Source organism: Bipolaris zeicola (assembly GCF_000523435.1).
Source record: "Bipolaris zeicola 26-R-13 unplaced genomic scaffold scaffold_61, whole genome shotgun sequence".
Lineage (NCBI taxonomy): Eukaryota > Fungi > Ascomycota > Dothideomycetes > Pleosporales > Pleosporaceae > Bipolaris > Bipolaris zeicola.
Window position 1 is genome coordinate 33,065 of NW_006912110.1, and position 21,530 is coordinate 54,594.

Here is a 21,530-nt window from a genome sequence, read left to right on the forward strand (position 1 = left end):
TTTGTTCTCGTACACTCTTTTGAAGAAAACCCCACACTTACCACATTATCCAATCTTATTCGGTTCCGCGTCTGCTCATCAAATTGGCCCTCGACTATATCGCCTTAGACCTTCATTTGACTAGTCATCCCTACTTTCGCTACCAATGTAAGTGGCCCGCGTCCTCCGCTCGCCCCCCCGGATTCCTTGACAGACACCAATCTTGAACCTTTTGTCGACGCCACACTCCTCATCAAAGCCACAACCTCCTTGACTATCTGCTTACTGCCTGCCCCAAGCAGAATATCCACAGACTTCACCAAGACTGTTGTATATAGCAGGTTGGCTAGAAGATGAACTACCACACCGTCCAGCAGTAAGCCCTATCCAACACTACTCAACCAGCGATGCCCCTCTAAGCAAAACAACCTGTTATATAGATACAGGCCATCGCCTAATAGACAACACACGATGGGCCACCCCTCTCCCACGCCCGGAACACAGATGATGTATCCTTACGGGGGTCTTGCCCCACAAGGACAGCAACAGCAACACCCACAGAATCTACTGCAAATGTCCAGACCATCGCCACCGCAATCGTCGTGGGCGATACCGCAGCCTCACCCTTCGTACTATGGTGCGCCAAGAGGTCCTGTCGTGGGAAGACAGGACTCGGGACACTCACTGGCGCGAACAGATGTGAATGTGACCCAACCAGCTACCACAAGCAGCGACTTCTACAGCAACAGCATGGCGCCCCCTACATCGCTAGCACCTACTGATTTCTTTCCGGGTGTCATCGACACAAGTAAGGTCCATGGCCGAGCAGTTCCAGTCGCCGTACTAACAATTGCAGGTCCATGGGGTCAGAAGGTGTGCGAAGAGTTGGAATCATTTCCCTCCCTGGATCCAGATGTCACCGATTTCAGCAACGGCATCATGGGACACGACGAGAATACACCCATCATCGACCTGCGCCAGTACAATGGCATGCCACAGCAGGAGCATGACAGCATGGCCAATTTGAACCCGAACACCACCCGACGCCTATCAGAGTCTTCCTTCTCAATGTCGAGCACAGGTGGCGTGCTTCCAGAGCCAGTAGCTTACGAAGATTTGGGCACTTCGGAGCCAGTGTCATACCCCTCCGAGTATGACACATGGAGCCGCCCGGAACCAAGCCAGAGCCATCTCCTATCCCCGCTTGCGTCACCATGTCGTCCTCAGTACGACGGTGTGGTGAGAAGTGGGAGTCGCTCCCGCGCCTCGCCAGCACCGCACAATAACGTACGGTCGTCGCCATATACACTAGACAGTGGCCGTTTCAAAAGATGGTCTACCGGACACGCGCCAACGTCAACCCCCGCCAATGCCCGAACAGTCTCCCAAGTACCGAATCACTTTACGCCATACGGCCCAAGGCTGAACCCCCACCACTCCATGCCAGCCTACCCTTCGGGCGCATATAACAACTACGGAATGGCTGCCCAGAACGTCCTGTATTCGCAGACAAACCCTCAGCATACCAACACCCCACCATACTTTGCAGCACAAGATCAATCACCCTACCATCTTGAAGTGCCTCGCCCACTGCCTTCTCAGGGTCTCTTCCGTCTGCTCCAGAGTAATGCGGACCGCCACGGTGGTTGTTCATCCCACTTTGCTGACCTTTCGGATCCCCCGGACCTATATTCATCGCTACATGAAGAAGCCTCGAACCCGCCTGAGTCTGACATGAACCCATCGGACCCAGACCTTATCCCGCACGAGCAAGATCTTCGGTTCGTGGGTGATTTGTACACTCCACGATGGGTACGCGGACATGGGAACAAGCGTGAAGGTTGGTGCGGGCTCTGCAAACCAGGGCGATGGCTTGTTCTGAAGAACAGTGCATTCTGGTATGACAAGTCGTTTACGCATGGTGTTAGCGCAGCTACCGGCGCAGCATTCCAGGGTCCACAAGAGACTCGCAGGACAGAAGGTAACCTGGATGTCTGGGAAGGACTTTGCGGAAGCTGCGGAGAATGGATAGCACTGGTAAGCAACAAGAAAAAGGGAACGACATGGTTCCGTCACGCATACAAGGTAAGTCTTCTCCGAATTGGAATCGCTCGGCCAAACTGGTCACCTTGACAAATACTCAACTGTACTGACCTGAAACGCAGTGCCATACACACCCGAAAGTCAAGGACGGTCCAAAAAGGCGTCGGGAAACGCAAGCCGGGCGAGTTCGTGCGGCGTCATCTGCCTCGTCAACGTCGTCTCCATACCCGTTCAAGCATGACACATTGCAAGCAGACCCGACTTCTCATCGTCATTCTACTCCCACTCCGATCCCAGGGAGCGCATCACTACAATCATATGGCAGACCTTTGCCAACGTCTACGCCAACATCAACCCCTCGACCGAGCAGTTCGTGTCATCCAGGCAGTGCTGCGTACCCCACTCCTTCTTCAGCAACACCAACGATGCAATCACTCCGAACACCCACGATAGCATCAGCCAACCTGAGTCACATGGATCAAACCACTAGGCAAGAGTCTGTTGTTGGCATGTTCACCACGCCATTACAAAGTCTACCAAACTTCGCCAACCATCAGTACACGCCAGACTTGGCACACCAAGTAAGCGAACCAGAGCTCGTTGGTATACGGACGACCACAGTCGCATTGAACTCGATAGCGAGTATGATATGAGATTGCCATGGTGGCACTGAAAGGTGACGGTGCGCCATCTTTCATGGTTTGCGTCTGTTGTTTTCAATGTTGGTTGAGCAAATCCGTTTCCCCTCGCACCCCTCCCAAGACCCCCCACAACTCCCAACGGCGAAGGCGTTCTTTGTAATCCCCGAGCATCAAGCGCATGGTTTTCAAGCAAAGTCGGTTTTATTCATTTTCTCTGAAGCGTTCTTGTTTGTACAGCGTTACTTTAGGTTTTGGTTACGCCGAGTTGGCGCCAGCGAGCGGTAGTCACGAGGTCATGACTTCCCCCCAGCATCTAGTTAGATTAGTTTTTGGCTTTGTCGTTATCTCGAGAATCCTTGCCACTCTTCATAGCACTTAAGTAAATTCCCCTTCGCAGTTCACGTTATAGACTTGCTTTCAGCGAATCAATCAGTCCCAAGGATTATACAAATGCCCCAGTCTCTCTCTCTGTGTGTGTGTCTTTCTTTCTTTCTTTTTGTTTTGTTTACAGGGTCCGTTCGAACAGCAGAAGTGGTCAAGGTGTAGTAACTACGCCTGGTTCGGCAACGAATGCGAATCGTAGCCTCCCAATCTATTTTACCCACCCCCCACTTCCAGCCCTACGACTTCAGCCACCGGAAAGAAGCAGTCCCAGTACCCCAGTGGCAAGATGGCCTCGGCATGCCAAACACCCTCGCTGGCGTCACACAGCCTCATGTTTCGGGTAGCAGGATCTGACACCACACACACGGAAAAACTCACTGAAACGCAGGGTGCACGAGCGACGAAATGTACCAGTCATCTAGATACGTACCCAAAAAGCGGAGTTAGGGGTAGCATGCTGACGTGGGGCTGGGCTGGTAGATAGGATTGCGTACGTCGAAAAATGTATCTTGCCAATGGACATGGTTTATTTTTGTGGATTTATTTTTTTCGAGTCAACCGTTGGTTGGTGGGGTTTTTAAGGGCTGAGCATTTTGATACACCCTTGTGCACACAGATACACACGGACATTTAGATCTGACTTGATCTTGATATGATCTTGATTGTGGTATGAGACGCCTTGATTATTCGTCCTGCCGGTAAAGTGGTCTGATATCCTCGGCGAGTATCAAACCTCAGAGCCTCCGCGCCAGTGCCAGATCTGTGATTTACAGGCTTCAAGGCAGAGGATATAGATTCGTAGCCATCAGGGTGCATGATTCGAGTTTTGTTTTGTTCAGCTCAAAAAAGGCATTTGGTCTCGAGATACTGAGTTCATGTTGCACATGCACAACCCGGTTTGCCAAGATGCCTCAAGCGATGATATGCTTTTGTAACAATGGAGTTTGCCGACTCTGGCGCAAGCCCTAGCATGTCATTGGCGTTGTGTGTCCTAAAAGGTGCCGATGCATTCAGCTGGCCATCGTAGAGTATACTCCGCTCGAGCAAAGCAAGCCCCGAATCAGGATAGCCTCTTTCGATCCTTTTCCGCCCTTCTTCGACGCATTCTTCTACGGCATATCTCCCCACAGCAAACTCTTGACCAGTCAACTCCTCCACAGACTCGAGGACTTCGTTAGCTGATATGATAGTGCCGGCAGCATAGATGTACTGGTTTTTGGTCTTTTCCCAGTTGGCAAGCACTCGAGCCACAACCTGACCTACTCTTGCTAGACTGGAGGCCGCAAATAACTCCATACCTGTGCCATGAATAGTAGCACTTTGCCATTCCATGTCGAAGCCCATATCGCCATTGATGATTTTGGTGTCAAGTGTATACCCTGTAGCGACTGCTGTCCACTCGAAGCTCGGACTAGCATCTGACAGGTTTTTGAGATGGTTAATAACATTTGCTCGTTCTGCATGCTTGGGTAGGCGGGCTTGAAGCTGCTTGTTCAGACTGTCATGACTGAACTCATCGGGGACAAATCGCCTGACCCCTGCGGCTACCATGGCGTTGATGATGCCAACCTGTAGGTCCGAGTCCCCACCTGTCATTGTGCTTAGGATAATATCATAGCCGATGAATGCCGACTGCAGTGCGTTTGGTGTGAAATCAGAGGTTTTGTGTTGTACTGGAGATTGAGAGACATTGGGTGGAAGAGTTAGTGTTTGAGAAGGATACGTTAGCACAGATATCTTGTAGTTGCAGTCATCAGATGATGTCTGTTGTGAGCATAGAGCGGAGATGATGGAACGGCAAATATGTCCGTTCTACAGGCAAGTCAGCGGGCTTTGATAAACCAGCAGGCACACTGACTGCCTTACGCCAAGTATCATGATGTTTTCGATGGCCATCTTCGTGGGAAGAGTGAAGAAGAGAGAGGCCAAGTCTGGGGGTGGAAAGTGGTGATGCCAAGCGCAGCGCACGGACGCGGCATGTTCCGGGCGGCAGCTGTGCGAGCTTTTGCGGACCGGCAGCAGCAACACCACCACCACGAAACCTCCCGCGACCGCAACGCCATCATCGCTCATCTCCCGGGGCTCGCAAGACCTGATCCAGTGCGTCAATTGCCCCTATCGAAAGCTCCAGCACCGCCATTGGACCCCCGCAGCAGCGCGCTGACCCGCAACAGCCCAGATAGCCCATCATGAACGCCCGTTTCCTCCGTCCCTTTGCCAGGGCTGCCTTCCGCGCCCCCACGGCTGTCCGCCCGGCCGCCATGGCACGCCCTGCTCTCGTCGCCAGCCAGACCAAGAAGACCGAGGTCAGCCCACAGCAGATGGTGAGAATGGCCCCTAGTTGATTGCGCGGGGAATGTTGGGAAACTGACCATTGGATAATAGACGGTCCTCAAGTCTGCTATGCCCCAGCTCATCCCCTTCTTCTTCGTCAACGAGACTACCGTGGCCTTTATCCTCCTGCCATCGCTCATCTACGTCTTCTCCAAGTACATCCTGCCCCAGCGCGTGCGCCTGTTCGCTGCCCGCCTCTTCATCAGCAAGTTGTAAGCGAGGAACGTCGAGTTGAAGCAAAGGATATATATCTAAGGCGAGAAAAAGCCAAGGATGTCCATGTACCAGTAGCGGGAATATGCTCGTAGACAAATCAATGGCATTGCACGAAGAGTGACGGCATTTCTATCTGGCATACTTACCGACCAATCATATTATTTTGCCAAAACAGAATGACAAAAATCAGTGTTACCCGCTGCATGCGACCAAAGAGCGTGATAACGTGCTATCTAAATGTATAATAGCCCAAGGACGAGACGAGAGAACAGGGTGACTTGGCTCACTTGTGATGTCCATCGTGTATGTGGTCCAAGACCTGCTAAACGAGATAATAGTCTCATGAGAGCAAAGATCACATGTCGCATGGTGCAAATAGGTTGAGCCTAGAGTAGTAACATGCAGGTACAATGTTGGCATGGAGAAGACATGTATTTATCGATAACAGTGGGGCGCCTTCCCTTGTTGGGCCTTACTCTCAGCACATCCACCACACCTTCGCTCCAAACCAAAAGGCCGAGACGGTGTTGATAAATGTCGAACCGCCGAAAGAGTGATAGCGGTACAAGTGCAGGGGTCTGCTATCACCACCAATACCTGACTGCATGCTGTCGGTAGGTATCCGAGTGTTTCCGTTGGACGAGAGGGGGCTGAATGGCACACCCCCAATCGACAACGTCATGCCAGCCCTCAGGGTCCAGTGCCGGCAATAAAACCGCCCTTGGCTGTCTAGATGTGCCGTCTTATGGCCTTGAGCCGCAAGTTCAACATGGCTCAACTCTCTGCTTATCTTCTTGTTACAGGTTGTATGGACCTTCACCGATGCTGTCAGCCTTGTGATGTGTCCGCGTGGTTCTCATCTTGGCAGCCGACAGAATGTCCGACGTCGAGGCGTACGAGCTCACCGAAGCTCCTGCTTCACGAGCGGCAGCCAGCGCAATGTCGACGGATGAGCTACAAGACGACCAGCCCGTGATAGAGTCGCGTCTACACAAGAGAACCCTCCTCAAGCTTGATTTTCTCCTGCTTCCCTTTTTGGCCCTCTTCTTCCTGTTCAACGCGCTCGACAAGACGAACGTATGCTCCCATACATGTACACGACCACTGCGACAACACCGACTGATATTCAACTAGATAGGAAATGCAGAGTCTGCCCACTTCACCGAAGATGTCGGACTGAACAAGGATGTCCTGAACACGGCCGTCGCCCTCTTCTTCGCCTTCTTTGTCAGTCTCCAGCCGCTTGGCGCCGCCCTGGGAAGGAGATTTGGTATGGTACTTTGGGTACCGTCATGCATGCTTGCATGGGGCGTTTCTACTGCCCTGCATGCTTGGATACGACACAAGTGGCAGCTATACACTTTGCGCATACTCATAGGTGCCCTCGAAGGTACGTGGGCTCATTCCATCCTGTGCGCGCTGCAAGCACTAGGAGCTGACATTGTACCTAGCCGGCTTCTATCCCGTTACCGTTACCTATCTGTCTCTCTTCTACACGCGCTTCGAGTTCGGGAGACGCTTGTCGTTCTTCTACGGTCAGGCAGCCGTGGGTGGTGCTCTTGGAGGGCTGCTAAGCTACCTGGTATTCTCGCAGTTTGGAGCCAACCGCCAGACGGGATATAAGCCATGGCAGGTACTCTTTCTCTTGGAAGGATGCCTCACCGTAGTTGTCGCTATTGCTGGGTACTTTTGGTTACCGCATAGCGCAGACACGGCCTGGTTTCTTGCACCCGAGGAACGCAAGTACGCCTGCACACGCGTTATTCAGGACAGGGATATACAAAATTCGTCAGATGAAACACGCAAAGATGATTTGGATCCCGAGGAAGGACACGACGACGAAGCTCGTGATCTTTTACAGCCATCAAAACGCTCGGCTGCGGCAAATGCGCAGGCAAAGCAGCTCATTGACGACCGTGGACTCACGCCCCAAGATATAGTATCTGCAATCTTCAACACCAAGATCTGGCACATTCTGGTATGCAACATTCTTGCTGCTGTTCCAGTCTATGCCTTTTCTATCTTCCTTCCATTGGTCCTCGCTCCGTTGACAGAAAACAAGGATCCTGCCTTGGTCAATCTGCTTACTGTACCACCCCATTTCTGCGGCGCCGTCACGCTCTACTTGTTTGCTACATACAGCGATAAGCAGCGCATACGGCTCAAGCCGGTCCTTGCTGGCCTGTTCATCATGGCTTTGGGACTAGTTTTGGTCGTACTGTTCCCGATTTCATGGGTGATACCTCGCTATGTGGCCCTTGTCATTCTCCTCTCGGGTACTTACGTAGCATCTCCGCTCACCGTTGCCTGGATATCTGGTAATACTCCTTCGCCGGGCAAACGTGCAATGCTCCTCGGTATCAATGGCTGGGGGAATATGGCTGGTGTCATCTCGGCTCTTCTCTTCAAGCCAAAGTATGCTGATGACGGTTACATTGTACCTCTTTGGTGGACACTATTTTGCGTATCACTCTCCGCCACGGGTTATGTATTGTTTTACATAAGACTCAAAAGGGAAAATAAGGCACGCAGTATGATTCTGCGCGAGTGGACCGAAGATGAGATCGAATTGGAGAGGCTTGAAGGCAGAGGACCGTCACCACAACAGGGTCAGTGGCTTCAAAGAGCCGCGGCTATGACCAAATCGATCAGACTGCTCAACTGGCTTACAGGTTGGCTTGAGCGAGCTGCAAGACCTACTCGAGAGGGCGACGATAGAATTACGTTTGTATACGGCTTATGAGATGTACAAGGGAATATCCATGTACACATGAATTCGATTAACTTCCAGAACTCATATCCCAATCATTCAAGTTTTGACATTTGTCTGCTTTTACTCAACTTCTCATAACCTGTTTGCTCCGCTCTTGATGGCCATGCCCCCAAATCTCACGACTTCTCTCTTGCTCGCTGCTGCAAGCACAGTACATACAGCACCCACGCCTACCAGCAGAGTTCTCGCCATGTTGAGCGTGGCCCACCGATCCATCAGCTCATGCACCGTCTCGCCTTGGGCAACATTTGCCTCGACAGCTTTGTCCTCCAGCGAGGCGGATTCAAGCTTTTCTTTCTTAGCCATGAGCTTGGCATTTGTGGGCGCAATGACGAGGAGTGTAAAAGGTACAATACTGGGAAGAAGAATGGTAGAAGCAAGGTTCAGACGGAAAGCCGTCGAGCTGGGGTCTTCTATTGAACTGTGTCAGTCGATCTAGGTACTACGGATATAAGATCCACGTAACGCACGGTTGTAAGCAACATATCCCGTTGCCAGAGCCGAAAGGATAGCCAGTGGGCGGGCAATTGCTCCGCCTCGGGTAAAGATGGAGTACCATTGCTTGACGGCAAGGGGAGCAGGCGCTTCCATGGCCGTGTGTATACCCACAACGGAGAGGCATGTGTTACTTCCTGTACTTTGCCTTAGTCTCATTATTTCTAAGATTTATCATGCCAACATGGGATATATACCCAGGGGAGGGGTAGTTTACCGAATAAAAACATGCTTGCTGTAATACCTACAGTCTGAGCAACCACCATGCCTGTAGGCGTCTTTTGTGTGAGCAAATTATCCATATTGTGAAATGTGTGTGTGTGTGTAGAAGGGCAGAATGTAGATCTTTCTTTTTTCGAAGAACGTTGGCTTGATTTGTAGTTTTTGTGTTCTTCCTATCATGATTGTCGAGTTTGGTAGGCCTGACGCGCGACGTCAGTGTACTATGCACCATTTCCCCGCGGGCTCCGGTCGCGTTCAACGCAACCCGCTGCTCCGAGCAGCAACGCTCCATGTGGCAGACTGGTGGTGAAAAGCCTGTAAAGCTTGTAAAGCTTAGCAGACCCCGAAATCTCACGGCCCTCTGCAGTGGCCGCTCAGTGTCCTTGTATACGATGCGTGTTTCGAGTGCATGCTGATGTCATCTTGGGAGTGTTGCAGTATTGCCGTCGGGACATGTCGAGACAGGTCGCTTGTTGCCCATGAAACCATTGAAGCATCAACACGGCCCAACCTGACTGTGTCTAACAAGTGTCGGACTTGCCTCCGTGTATTTATTTTCACGAGCTCATAAGCAATTCTCGACAGATAAGACCAGCAACTAGCCTGGTGCACAGCTGAACTCGTCTCCGAGGCATACGTAGAACAGCCACATTACTTAGACCCGCCTACGAAACCACTTTCAACAAATACATCTTGCACATCTAGGATACCCCTTAAAAACCTCTCTACCATGTTTTGTAAGTTGTCTGCTCACACGGCGTTGTGACTGTGCTTACGAGTTCAGCTCTAAATACTACGGCGACGCTTCGCAACGTGACACATCTCCCGCGCTCAATAAGCTATGCACAAGCTGTGGAACAGCTTCACGACCACGAACTGCTCATTCGCCTCGACCCCGAATATGCCTCGCACGAGACCCTGCCGTCAGACCCGGCTACACCGGAGGCTAAAATATACAAGATCACGGACCATATGAATGCGCTCCCAGCTGGGCTGTGGGATACAAAAGTGACATTTGAAGCACATATGACAGACCTGGACGATGGAATACTATGGCTCATCAAGGCACCATTGGGACTGACGCAGAAGACTACGTGGAGGTGCTTGAAGACGGAGAGTTTAGGAGAGGGGGACAAAGGAGCCAATGAGGAAGAGGGAGAGTGGAGCTTAGTCGAGGATGTGGAGATCAAGGCGAACCGGATGCTGGTGAACACGGTCAAAGGGAAATGCGAGGATAACTGGCGAGGCACACATAGCAGGTTTTTGGCGCAGTTGAAGGAGAAGATGGGTGCAGCGTAGGGTTTAGTTGGTTTGACCAGTGTATGTATGTAGTAAGTAGTAGATGTGCATTCCGGCATCCCACAAGAAACAAGCCGTTGTATCCTACGAACCAAGACGCCTCTATTCGTCCAGATGCATAAAACCACGCATCGTGCGGCTGCAGAGACATAATCTACTCTACTTGGCCTGGTTGCCAAGAGGAGGAGAGACCCTGCATAACGCTACCATCCGCAGGGCCGAGGAGTGATTGGATGGTGGACAGATGGGAACCGCGGCCTCGGATCAAACTGGAATAGAGAGAGAAGTCTCCCAGGATATGGCATAGCCATGGGAATCATCAAGGCCATCTTGTGCTCACGCGACGGTGGGTTGGGGGGGTCAAGCGACCAAATGCCCCCCATCGGAGGTGCACTGGTGGCATGTGGGCTGTGCACGTGGACTGGGCCAATCGGGCCTGGGGCGGCTCACAGGTCGGTGGACGTGCACCTGCGATAAGCCGGATAAGACACGCCCGCCATACACGGGCCAGCTTCCCCCGCCTTTCTAGACGGTGGCGGGACCCTTTCCAGTCTCCCCCCAGTCAGCATGCCGCCATCCGCGCCCATCAAAAACAGCCCAGCCTGCCCAACCACCGCGCCGGCTTCAGCTCGCTCCTATTTTTTCCCTTTTCCCCAAAAGCCTCTCCTCCTAGGCCAGCGTGTATACCCTTGTTGACGCGCCGCCATGGACCCAGTCTCTATCGATGCAGTCGTCGTCGACCACAACGACATACAGCCAATACCCAGCATCCCTCCCACGGAACCCATGGCCATGGAGCAGCCCAAGCTGAAAGGGAGGCAGCGTCTGCTCAATGGACTACACCGCATGGGCTCCTCTCCAAGCCTCGCTGGCTTTGGTAGAGCCCGCTCGCAGAGCCTGAGAAGCGGAGGCAAGGCTTCAATGTCCTGTGTCTCCCTGGCCTCCCCAGGCTCGCCCTATGGTACCTCGTTTGGCAGCTCGTACTCGTCCGAGCTATCCAACGGCTTTTCAACCGCTCCCACCTCGGTCGCCAACAGCCCTCCTGGCACGCCATTCTGGGACGAGAGAACCCGTCTACGCATGAAGACGCCCGAGACCCCGTTGTCGGTCCCCCTGCCTTCCTCCCGCCGGCCCTTTACCAGAGATGGGCTCGAGGCGGAGAGCGATTATTTCTCGCGCGACGTCCGCAAGGTACAAAAACGGGCCAACTTCAACTTTTGGCAACAAATGCCCGCAGAGATTCGCATACAGATTCTTCGATACCTGGAGCCAAAGGAGGTTGTGCGCTGTTCGCGTGTCTGTAAATCATGGTACACCATGTGTTTTGACGGTCAGCTCTGGAGTGACCTTGATACTACCAAGTTTTACCGCGACATTTCAGCCAATGCTCTGGTCAATATCATCACTTCGGCTGGCCCGTTTGTCAAGGACTTGAATCTGCGGGGCTGTGTCCAGCTGAGGGAACATTGGGGCAAAGACGGCTTCATTGAGTCTTGCCAGAACTTGGAGAACTTTTCACTTCAAGGCTGTCGAATTGACCGCGCGTCGATTCACTGTTTCTTACTTCAGAATAGCCGTCTCGTACACGTAAATCTATCTGGCCTTGCAGGCGCGACGAATGCAGCCATGAAGATTCTCGGCGGACACTGTCCCAAGGTCGAGGTTCTCAATATCTCATGGTGCAACAACATCGATAACCGAGGACTCAAGAAGGTAGTCGAAGGATGTCCGAAACTACGAGATATCAGGGCTGGCGAAGTAAGAGGCTGGGATGATGTCGATCTCATGGCCGAGCTGTTCAAGCGGAACACACTTGAAAGACTTGACCTCAAGAACTGTGATAGCCTTAGTGACGAATCACTGGCTGCTTTGATTGAGGGTGTGGACGAAGAGATTGACATCCTCACTGACCGACCAATTGTCCCGCCTAGGAAACTCAAGCACTTGAACCTTACGCGCTGCCGCAGCATCACCGATACTGGCCTAAAGACCTTGGTCAACAACGTCCCATTCCTAGAGGGTCTTCAAGTCTCCAAGTGTGGAGGATTGACCGATGATGGCTTGCAAAGCTTACTGCCCACTCTCCCTGTTCTCACCCACCTGGATATCGAGGAGATTGACACGCTGACGAATGAAGTCCTGAAGACACTTGCTGAGTCCCCATGCGCATCGCATTTGAAGCATCTGTGCATTTCATATTGCGAGAACCTAGGTGATTCCGGTATGCTCCCCGTTCTCAAGGCGTGTCCCCGACTTGCTTCATTGGAGATGGACAACACACGCATTTCTGATCTTGTCTTGGCCGAAGCTGCCTCTGGATTGCACAATCGCAACAAGAGCGGTCGTGGCCTTGCACATTCTGAGCGCCCCGAAGTAGGTCTTCGCATTGAGGCCTATGATTGTTCCAACGTCACCTGGACTGGTGTTCGCGAAGTCCTTTCCCGAAACGCAGAAATCACCCGTCCTACCTCCCGGTCCGCTTCCAAAACCCCGACGTATCCACGTGAGATTATCAAGCTCAAGTGCTTCCACAACTGGCAACCAACTGTTGAAGAACACACCAAGCGCGTCTTGCGAGGTGACTTTGCTGCCGCTGCACGTCTGGAACGTAAGTGGGCCGATTGGATGATGATGAATGAAGAAGCTGGTGTTGGCGGTGCGGGAGCGAGGCGACGGCGGAGGCGAGCGCGAGAGGCGCAGATGATGCATGCTGATGAAGAAGAAGGCGCAGGTGCGACAGGCATCGGCCGTCGCCGGCGTGCACGAAGTGGGCCTGGTGGTTGCACTGTGATGTGAAGGGTATGTTTGAGTTCATTGTTTTGAGGTACGCAATGCGGTTGATTTGAGAACACAACCGATCGGGCCCGGTTGCTGGCTCGATCAAGTACATGTTGGAATTTTCGCACATATGATTGTAGGTTTTTTGCCCAAGGAGTTCTTGGGTCTTCATTACTATTAACTGGATGCATTGCTTGGAGTTTAGATGATTTAGATTTAAGGCGCAAGCAACGAAGATGACTGCGAGCTTGAGCCGCTAGTGGGTTGATTGCACGGGTGCAATTTTCGATTCCAACAATAGACTACAGGTTTGGATTATTTTTATAAGCTGTCTAGCCTGATTATACCATGATTTGGAGACCAGCCCTGTTGTATAAATCACGTGATGGACTAGTGAAGTTACGGTAGTGGTGCGATACATGCCGACTATGGACCTCGTCTACGCGTCTTCTAGTCAACCAGCAACCTTGGAATTCCATACCAAGACTTCCGCCCCACTAACTGCTCAAGGCTAGTTCACTCAAAATGACAGGCTCGGAATATTCCAATGCAAAGCAGGACCTAGAGGCTTTCCGCATTGCTGGTCTCCCGCCGGACTTTTACTACATCTCCAACTTCATTAGTGTTGAAGAGGAAACGTCGATTCTACAAAAGGTCAGTCTCCGCAAACTCCGAGACATTTACTGCGAGCTGGTGAGAATGCAGTGATGACATCAATTGGCATTATCATTACCCCGCAAACATACGTACCCACCCCCCAAAGTCCACTTTTCTCCTGCATGCCCATGACCCGATATGATCAACAAATCTGTAGATCTGACTAGTGTTCAGATCCCAGCTCAGCGATGGACGTACCTGTCTCACCGTCGCCTCCAAGCGGTTCCGTCTACACTGACTAAAAACAACACGCTACTGGCCTCTCCGTTGCCCGTCTACCTGACGACGCCGATAGTGGACCACTTCAAAGATCTGGGCATCTTCGATGACACTCCTCATCGGCAGCCAAACCATGTACTGGTCAACGAGTACAAGCCCGGCCAAGGCATCATGCCGCACGAAGACGGCGACGCGTACGCACCCGTAGTCGCAACCGTCAGTCTCGGCGCCCCTCTCTGTCTGGACATTCTACCCAAGCCCTCGTCCTCCTCCTCCTCCTCCGCCGCCGCCTCGGCAGCCGAAGAGGACGACAACGACGACGTAAACACGAGTAATCACGCCCAGGCAAGTCATGACGAAGCCAAGAGCCACTCCCCCACTCCCCCGGCCAGGATTACTCTTCCGACCCGCATCTACCAGGAACCGCGATCCCTGCTCGTCACCTCGGGCTCTGCATACCGGCATGTCATGCATGGCATTGCGGAGCGTGAAACAGACGACGACTTGCATGCCGCCAGCGTGGCGAATTGGCATTTGCTGGGTGATACGGCGCCGCTCAAGACTTCCGGCGGTGTCAGTACCAGGGGCGTGAGGATTAGCTTGACGTACAGGGATGTGCTCAAGGTTAGTACCGCTGCGAGCAAGGTTCTGGGTGGTTTTGGGGGGAATCGGCGGGGAGGGTGAATTGAGGCGAGCAGATGTTGGGTCAAGGGTGGGTTGGTTTATATGAGAAAGTCTTGGGACTAAAGTGATTTTGGGGCTTGGAAATGAGCTTGTTGCTGATGGGGGAAAAAGGGGGGGGGATTGGGCGACTCGAAAATCAAGGTACAAACCCCTCTCCGCTGTTTTTCCATTTAGATATTATCAGGCATATCCTTGGTTGCAAAGATAGATAATACAAGGGGAAGTTGTGAAATCATTTTCGTTTCTCGGCGACAAAACATGTGTCCAGCAGAGATAGTTGTGTAAACAAGTTTTTAACTGTATATGATCTATAGTCATTTGAAGTTGTTGAGGAGGAAGTGAAAAAAGATGGTAGATAGTGGTACAGTGAAGAATTGAATGTCTCGAGTTAGTAGTAGTAGTTGATAAGTTTCATAGCATCACTCATGTAGACAAACACTCTAAAAGTCAAGATTGTCAAGATTAATCTTGTACTATAAGCACTCTATACATTGTTGCCATTTACGCCAATTAAACACTCCCATATCGTATCAAGTTCTCAACGCATGCTGTACTTTGACAGTGATTAACTAATCCATCTTCTACTGTTGCTGCTTGTGGCCATAGTGTCCATTGACATCAACAGCAGTGCCATCCGAGTTGGCACGCTCGTCGGCGAGCTTGGATCCAGACTGGCTAAGTGAGCTGCTTCTCTTCTTCTCGCCAATGACAATGGCACCGACCCATGCGAACCAGATAAGACCAGCAACAATACCGTAGACGATTTGACCAGCGCGGGAGCTCAAGTTGGAGCAGTCAGCGAGTTTGAGTCCAAAGCCGCCGTTGAGTATGCCGAGAGTGATGAAGATACGACCGACCCAGATGTGAGCGTGCGACCAGATGGTGCGGTTCTGGACCTTCTTGAAGAAAAGGTGGTGCATGTATCCGAGGATAGGCATGAAGAAGAGAACACCAAGGAGAATCATACCGATGATGGCATGGTAGTGTCCGGTCCGCTTGAGGCCGCAGGCGAGGTGGATGCCAAGACCGGCGCCGGCAATATAGGTCATGTAGCCAAAGATCTGGAATGCGGCGTGGATCCAGACCATGCCGGTCATGGAGACGAGGCGAATGGCGATACCGCCGGTAGGGAAAAAGATGACAAACGCAAGGGAAGAGAGGACGCCGTGGGCAATGAGCTTTTCGCGGCGGTTGGTGACAGCGCCGCTGGGGCGGATGGTTGTGATGCCGGAGTTGGTGTTGCCATTGCCATTGCCATTGCCATTGCTGGGGGTGGTGCCAGTTGAGGTGGTAGCGATGAGGGGGTTGACGCTGGAACCACCCTTGGCTTGAGCAAAGTCCCAGTTGAAGGCGCTGTGGCCGGAGTGCTGGTTAATCTGGGCTGAAGTGTCGTCGATGTTCAGGGGTCCGCCGGAGTTCTGGAAGGCGTAGATCCAGTTGCCACTTCCGGACTTGAAGTCCATGGTACCTCCTGACCAGCTGTTGCAGTTTGAGCCTGTATTTACTGTTAGTAAAGAAGACACTTTGGTTTGGTTTGAGCATATTCTAATATTGCGACTTACACTTGACGTTGGCAGTCATGACGCCATTTGATACACCAGAGCCCTCGAGTAATGTGACTTGGGCATCCGAGTTGAAGGTTGGAGGTGAATAGCTGGTGGTGTGTCGGGGTGAGAGAGTGACGTTGTTTCCACTTGCAGATGTGTAGACAACGAACATGTTAGAGTTGGCCATGCCGCTTCCCTGACCAAGTGCAACCCACTCATAGTTGCTGGGTGCTTGGATCTGGAAGAAGATGTCTCCCGAGCCAGAAGAAGCTGTGTTTTGGGGAATGTTCAGCTTGTAGCAAACTCCTGTGGATGGGCAGACGCTTGCGACTTGAGCAGAGACAAGAGAGGCTGAGGCGGGTTAGTCTAATTGTAGAGGTGAATGGTGATGGGCAAGTAAGTACGAACCCAATGCCGTGAGGCCAAATGCTGATGCTCTTGAAAAGCCTCTCATGATCTCAAAGGATGCAATTGAATGTGAAGAAGCAATTAGAGGGGGGCGGTCCGAGGGGGTGGAGTAGGTGTACAGTGAGTAAGAGATGTATCGTCTTGTAGTGACTTTGGAGGGCGTGAACCAAGAGCTTATAATCACTGATGAGATTACTGGCTATTTGGGACACGAAGAGATCCCAAGAGGGAGTGCTGACAAAAGAATGGGGCTACGCATGTGCTCTCAGGCTCTGCACCCTGTGTTCGGGCGGTTTGGTATAGGGCAGGCTCCGGGTGATGTACGCATGGCCGGCTGTGATTCGAGGATACAGGCCGGGGACGGCGGCTTTGCGGAGAGCCGTGAGCTTGTGCTCAGGCTGTGTAAGTAGAGGTGAGAGAAAACAAGACAACTCGCAGCGTGTCGGCGGTACGCGTCATGTCAAAGAAACCATGCGACTTGGCCCTGCCGCATGGCGGTGGCTCGCGTGCAGGGCCAAACAAGTAAGCAATTCGTGGCTGGCCAATGGGACGGCGGGTGTTTTGGACAATTGGCAGAAGAAAAACGCCCGAAGCAGCGCGAAGCGAGGAGGCGTGGGATGGTTTAGGGTTGGGCCTGGCTGGGCTGGGCTGGGCGGACTGAGCGGAGAGAGAGGACGGGGGGGCTGACTGATGGATGACTACGAAGCCAGACAGCAAAAACCTGCCGTCTTGGCCTTGGTGCCGTCTCGTCCACAGTCCGCCGGCGATGCTGCGCCTCTCTTATCATCGACTCCGCGCGTTCTTGCATCACCGTCATCCTCAAAAACACCACCGCCATCATCATCATCATCATCATCATCATCATCACCATCATTGCCATCGTCGTCACGATCGATAGTCTCACCGTCCCAATATAGGCGCATACGCTCCACGCTACCTGCCGCTGGCTGCCGCCGCCGTCTCTTCTTGGTGTTTATGGTCCGTGCCAAGGGCTGCCACTCTCCTCCTGCCTCCAACTGTCTCAACTCCGTAGTACTACCATCCCCCCGTTGTCTTACACTCCCGCACCGTTACCAGCTCGCCTTTTGCTGTAGTAATAGCTTGCTTTTTTATCCCCAACCCTTCCCCCGTTGCATCTGGCGTCGGATCTTCTCCGGTGGGTGCCTGCCAACGGCTACCTCAATCGGTACCACCAAGTTCGCTTCCCCTTTCAACACCATCGGCATCCCGGCATCCCTGGCCCATGGCCTATCTCTCAACATCGACCCAACCAAGTGTAACTATACACACGCTGAGCTTGCCACTACCATCTGCATGTAAAAAGCCCATCCTGATTCTCGAGCCGCGTCACCCTGCAGCTGCTCGCTGCACTCGACTCCACCATGAATGCGGGAAACGTTTCGGCACGTAGACATGCTTTTGCGCACAAGTCACTGCTTCAACGGTCTTCTCTTCTCGCAAACACTCCCCTTATCAATGGTTGTGGTACCAACATCTAAGTACACATTTCCGCATGTACATTCCAACCTTGGCCAAGAAAACGGCCCTTTTGCGGCTATGAACTTCATCCGGATCGACAACTGGGCGCTGCACCGCCTCAGCTGAGATGATCCACGGCCCTTTCTCGGTCAGCCCTAGAATTATTACTGTTGGTGCCGGTATCCTAGCCGTTGTCTACATACTAGTCCAACGACCTTGGAACTATAGCTCATCTCATTTGACCTGACCACCTGCCTCGTCTAGAAAACCTACATCTCTCTGCATGTAGTTAACCAAGTAAGTGTCCATCTCCACGTCCGCAGACTAATCCTCTCTTGCCTCTTGCTTTCTTGAATAATTCGCCTTTGGCTTCCTCCCGGGAAGAATGTTACTAGACTAAGTTTGCATGTTTACATGCATACCAGCATCCTAGTAGTATGGTCAATCACTTCGATCATTCCACACATACTCTCGTAATTAGTTCTCTTCTTCCCAATTTCCTTTTTCTTCGCCAACTTGCTTCTGCCCAAGTCTAGAAACAACGCCCACTAGGATGTGCTGGTTACTAACACGTTTACCGCAGCTGCAGGGCTAGCCATGAGTCGTGGCAGAGATTCGTCCGAAATTAACTTTTCGTATGGCGGTGCTGCAGGGAACGCACAATGCCATGAGGTATAAATCATTGCATAAAAACAATCCACGGTGCCGAATACCCCGCGGAAACCGGATCGTCTCCTCAACCGCTAACATTCTTCCAAGATGACGGCAAATAACGCGAACACTTAACCTCGCGTCGGCCATTCCTATCGCGCTCGGTGACACTACACGCTACTGCTACCAATCGCATTCTACTTACAAGAACCGCATTCTTCTCCCGATCCCATCAGACGCATTCCAAAACGTTCCGTTCTCCTTACAGGTTTTGTTTATTCAGCCGACGACATCATGCTATCCATCCGGCAAAATTTAGACTTTGACCCAACGTGACCAACGCCGACTCAGTCTAGAGTACAAAGCAATTGCCGTTTTGTTTTTGGTTCCAGTCTGCCCCGAGGCAACCTCTCCAGCGTTCTATTCCGGGCTTACCTCTGCGCGACGCGTCTGGAGCTGCTGACTTGGCACCTTTGGCGTTTCTCATTTCTTGACAATGTCGTCACAGTCCTGCCGGCCCTAGCCGAGGGCGGTATAATCCGGTGTACTTGGAATGCTCTTTGGTGACAGCATCACGAAAATGATCTGTGGACCCAGCAAGCTCTGGCAGTGTATTCGGCCCCATGAATGAACGAGTGTAAATCTGGTCGGGAGTATTGGGATGAAAATAACCACAGGCCCTGGGGCTACGACAGCAACAGCTAGACCCCTTGAAGGTTTTCGGCGCTGGGCATGGTCAACAAGAATCAGCCGACTATGTGGTTGCAGGCAATGTCAGCCGTAGTGATCACCATACATTTGGAGACTGATGTACAACAGAAAAAGGATGTCGTAGACATTATCGCTGCATTTGCTAAGCTAGTAAACACCATGCCCCCTTGGAGTCCCAAGACGAAAACTGTCGTACGGACAGTGGACATGACCGAGTGCATGCAGAGAGCTAGGCTCAAGTATCGATAGGCGGCACCGATCATTGCTATTGAGTCTGAAAACTACAACTCTAGGGTTCAAGGGCTCAACCATGCGATTGTTGCTTAGATATAGGGTCTCAACCAAATCAAGAGCTTTCTCTGGGTGGTAGGCCAGTATACATCGCTCGACGTAAACTCTAAGCTAAGGGAAGCTGTCGACCCAAACCATCCAGGGGATGCCAAGGCTGGCGACTAAGAGACGGTGAGGAGCAAATTTGCAGAGTATACTGTGCACGAGACGGAGGTGATCCAAGCGGAACTGGCGATCAATGGCAATGTACACAGATACATATAGAATATAGGTATTCTCTAGACATGGCACTACAAGTTTGCACGACAAATAGCATCAAAGAAGGCATTCCGGCAGTATTGCACATGTGAGTTTTGAGAGAAGTGCGTGATTGCGAGCGTGCATGGAGAAGCAAAAGTGAAAGGGAAGTCACGTGACCAGACGCACCGACAGGGCGCTAAAAGGGTCGTGGGGCAGCAGCCCAAAATGTCGAGCGGCCGATGAGCGAGGGCGCATCAACAAATAACAGCAATCTCGACGGCGACCATCTATCCATCCCCAAGCCTCCACACCCCTTACCCTCGCATGCTCTTAGCCCATCGCCGATCATCCAACAACATTGTCTCCGACAACCATACTTAGATATTCGCCATGGGAGAATCAAGGTACGCCTGTCCAAGTGGGGTTCAGGCTCCTACCAGACACTCGTCACCCTTTGGGGGGCACGTCGCCCCATACGACAAACACAAACTGACAGAAACACGCGCGCAGACAAGAACTTGTCGCTTGGTTGAACAACCTTCTCCAGCTCAACATCACAAAGGTCGAACAATGCGGTACCGGGTACGTCTCCTGCTCGCGATGCATCGAGCCGCCACGGCCTCGGGACGGGACACTTGGAAGCGCATATACTGATTTTTGGGTACAGAGCAGCACTATGCCAGGTCTTCGACAGTATATTCTGTATGGATCCCAATTTGCCTGTCGTGGGAGTGCCGTTAATCCTAACAGTGTGCAGATGATGTGCCCATGAGCCGAGTCAAGTTCAACGCCAATACCGAGTATGCATATCTGCAAAACTTCAAGATATTACAAAGTATGTCATCCACCTGCATCATGCCATCTCTCCCCCACAGATGATGGATTGCTCGCTGTCTTTGCCATGGCTAACCAAGCCAGACACGTTCGCCAAGCACCAGATCGACAAGCCCATCCGCGTCGAGTCACTGGTCAAGTGCAAGATGCAGGACAACCTCGAATTCCTCCAGTTTGTCAAGCAATACTGGGACCAGCACTTCCCCGGTCACGAGTACGATCCCGTTGCTCGCCGCAAGGGCCAAGGCGGTGTTTCCACTGGTGCCGCCCCCGCGTCTCGCGCTGCCACCACCGCCCGAAGAGCACCGGCTGCCAGTAACACTGCCGCTCCCCGAACACGTACTCCTCTCGCATCTGGAGGAGGAGCTGCCTCTGCTGCGCTGCGCGAGGAGAATACGGCACTCAAGGAGACCGTTACCGGCCTTGAGCGCGAGCGCGACTTCTACTTCAGCAAGCTTCGCGATATCGAACTCTTGATCCAACAAGCAATGGAGGCCGACCCCGAGCTCGAGAAGGACGAGGGTCTGCTTAAGCAAATTCAGACAATCCTCTACTCAACTGAGGAGGGCTTTGAGATTCCACCCGAGGCTGAGGGTGTCGAGGAGGAGACGTTTTAGCCGGGCGGTGGTCCTCCTGATGCCCCGG

The 21,530-nt window shown here is 52.3% G+C and overlaps 12 protein-coding genes across 12 annotated transcripts; 9 read left to right on the plus strand and 3 right to left on the minus strand.

Annotated features, from left to right (window-relative positions):
* Positions 1-332: 332 nt before the first annotated feature.
* COCCADRAFT_36203 (uncharacterized protein) lies at positions 333-2,675 on the plus strand (the record flags this gene model as incomplete). Its single annotated transcript, XM_007713451.1, has 4 exons — positions 333-355; positions 420-787; positions 836-2,064; positions 2,145-2,675. 4 exons carry the CDS (start codon positions 333-335, stop codon positions 2,673-2,675), a joined length of 2,151 nt encoding a protein of 716 aa, XP_007711641.1.
* Positions 2,676-3,920: 1,245 nt separating this feature from the next.
* On the minus strand, positions 3,921-4,943 carry COCCADRAFT_94410 (uncharacterized protein; the record flags this gene model as incomplete). The annotated part of the gene is made up of 2 exons (XM_007713452.1): positions 3,921-4,859; positions 4,914-4,943. 2 exons carry the CDS (start codon positions 4,941-4,943, stop codon positions 3,921-3,923), a joined length of 969 nt encoding a protein of 322 aa, XP_007711642.1.
* A 293-nt stretch (positions 4,944-5,236) lies between these two features.
* On the plus strand, positions 5,237-5,597 carry COCCADRAFT_94477 (uncharacterized protein; the record flags this gene model as incomplete). Its single annotated transcript, XM_007713453.1, has 2 exons — positions 5,237-5,371; positions 5,433-5,597. The coding sequence occupies 2 exons, from the start codon at positions 5,237-5,239 to the stop codon at positions 5,595-5,597; spliced, it is 300 nt and encodes a 99-aa protein (XP_007711643.1).
* Positions 5,598-6,473: 876 nt separating this feature from the next.
* COCCADRAFT_4490 (uncharacterized protein) lies at positions 6,474-8,340 on the plus strand (the record flags this gene model as incomplete). The annotated part of the gene is made up of 3 exons (XM_007713423.1): positions 6,474-6,674; positions 6,732-6,987; positions 7,049-8,340. The coding sequence occupies 3 exons, from the start codon at positions 6,474-6,476 to the stop codon at positions 8,338-8,340; spliced, it is 1,749 nt and encodes a 582-aa protein (XP_007711613.1).
* A 102-nt stretch (positions 8,341-8,442) lies between these two features.
* COCCADRAFT_94470 (uncharacterized protein) lies at positions 8,443-9,167 on the minus strand (the record flags this gene model as incomplete). Its single annotated transcript, XM_007713454.1, has 3 exons — positions 8,443-8,783; positions 8,841-9,002; positions 9,083-9,167. The coding sequence occupies 3 exons, from the start codon at positions 9,165-9,167 to the stop codon at positions 8,443-8,445; spliced, it is 588 nt and encodes a 195-aa protein (XP_007711644.1).
* Positions 9,168-9,817: 650 nt separating this feature from the next.
* COCCADRAFT_4492 (uncharacterized protein) lies at positions 9,818-10,386 on the plus strand (the record flags this gene model as incomplete). Its single annotated transcript, XM_007713424.1, has 2 exons — positions 9,818-9,824; positions 9,872-10,386. The coding sequence occupies 2 exons, from the start codon at positions 9,818-9,820 to the stop codon at positions 10,384-10,386; spliced, it is 522 nt and encodes a 173-aa protein (XP_007711614.1).
* A 705-nt stretch (positions 10,387-11,091) lies between these two features.
* COCCADRAFT_94408 (uncharacterized protein) lies at positions 11,092-13,182 on the plus strand (the record flags this gene model as incomplete). Its single annotated transcript, XM_007713455.1, has 1 exon — positions 11,092-13,182. One exon carries the CDS (start codon positions 11,092-11,094, stop codon positions 13,180-13,182), a length of 2,091 nt encoding a protein of 696 aa, XP_007711645.1.
* A 507-nt stretch (positions 13,183-13,689) lies between these two features.
* COCCADRAFT_94499 (uncharacterized protein) lies at positions 13,690-14,724 on the plus strand (the record flags this gene model as incomplete). The annotated part of the gene is made up of 2 exons (XM_007713456.1): positions 13,690-13,818; positions 13,996-14,724. The coding sequence occupies 2 exons, from the start codon at positions 13,690-13,692 to the stop codon at positions 14,722-14,724; spliced, it is 858 nt and encodes a 285-aa protein (XP_007711646.1).
* Positions 14,725-15,305: 581 nt separating this feature from the next.
* Positions 15,306-16,725, minus strand: COCCADRAFT_36211 (iron reductase domain protein; the record flags this gene model as incomplete). Its single annotated transcript, XM_007713457.1, has 3 exons — positions 15,306-16,219; positions 16,287-16,622; positions 16,680-16,725. 3 exons carry the CDS (start codon positions 16,723-16,725, stop codon positions 15,306-15,308), a joined length of 1,296 nt encoding a protein of 431 aa, XP_007711647.1.
* An 85-nt stretch (positions 16,726-16,810) lies between these two features.
* Positions 16,811-18,090, plus strand: COCCADRAFT_25738 (uncharacterized protein; the record flags this gene model as incomplete). Its single annotated transcript, XM_007713436.1, has 3 exons — positions 16,811-17,081; positions 17,386-17,657; positions 17,713-18,090. 3 exons carry the CDS (start codon positions 16,811-16,813, stop codon positions 18,088-18,090), a joined length of 921 nt encoding a protein of 306 aa, XP_007711626.1.
* Positions 18,091-19,526: 1,436 nt separating this feature from the next.
* On the plus strand, positions 19,527-19,976 carry COCCADRAFT_94474 (uncharacterized protein; the record flags this gene model as incomplete). Its single annotated transcript, XM_007713458.1, is given in 3 exon segments — positions 19,527-19,712; positions 19,770-19,838; positions 19,854-19,976. Coding segments are annotated over 3 exon segments (378 nt in total), but the record flags the coding sequence as incomplete, so codon positions are not given.
* A 465-nt stretch (positions 19,977-20,441) lies between these two features.
* Positions 20,442-21,502, plus strand: COCCADRAFT_36213 (uncharacterized protein; the record flags this gene model as incomplete). The annotated part of the gene is made up of 5 exons (XM_007713459.1): positions 20,442-20,455; positions 20,562-20,633; positions 20,719-20,753; positions 20,809-20,886; positions 20,970-21,502. The coding sequence occupies 5 exons, from the start codon at positions 20,442-20,444 to the stop codon at positions 21,500-21,502; spliced, it is 732 nt and encodes a 243-aa protein (XP_007711649.1).
* Positions 21,503-21,530: the final 28 nt, after the last annotated feature.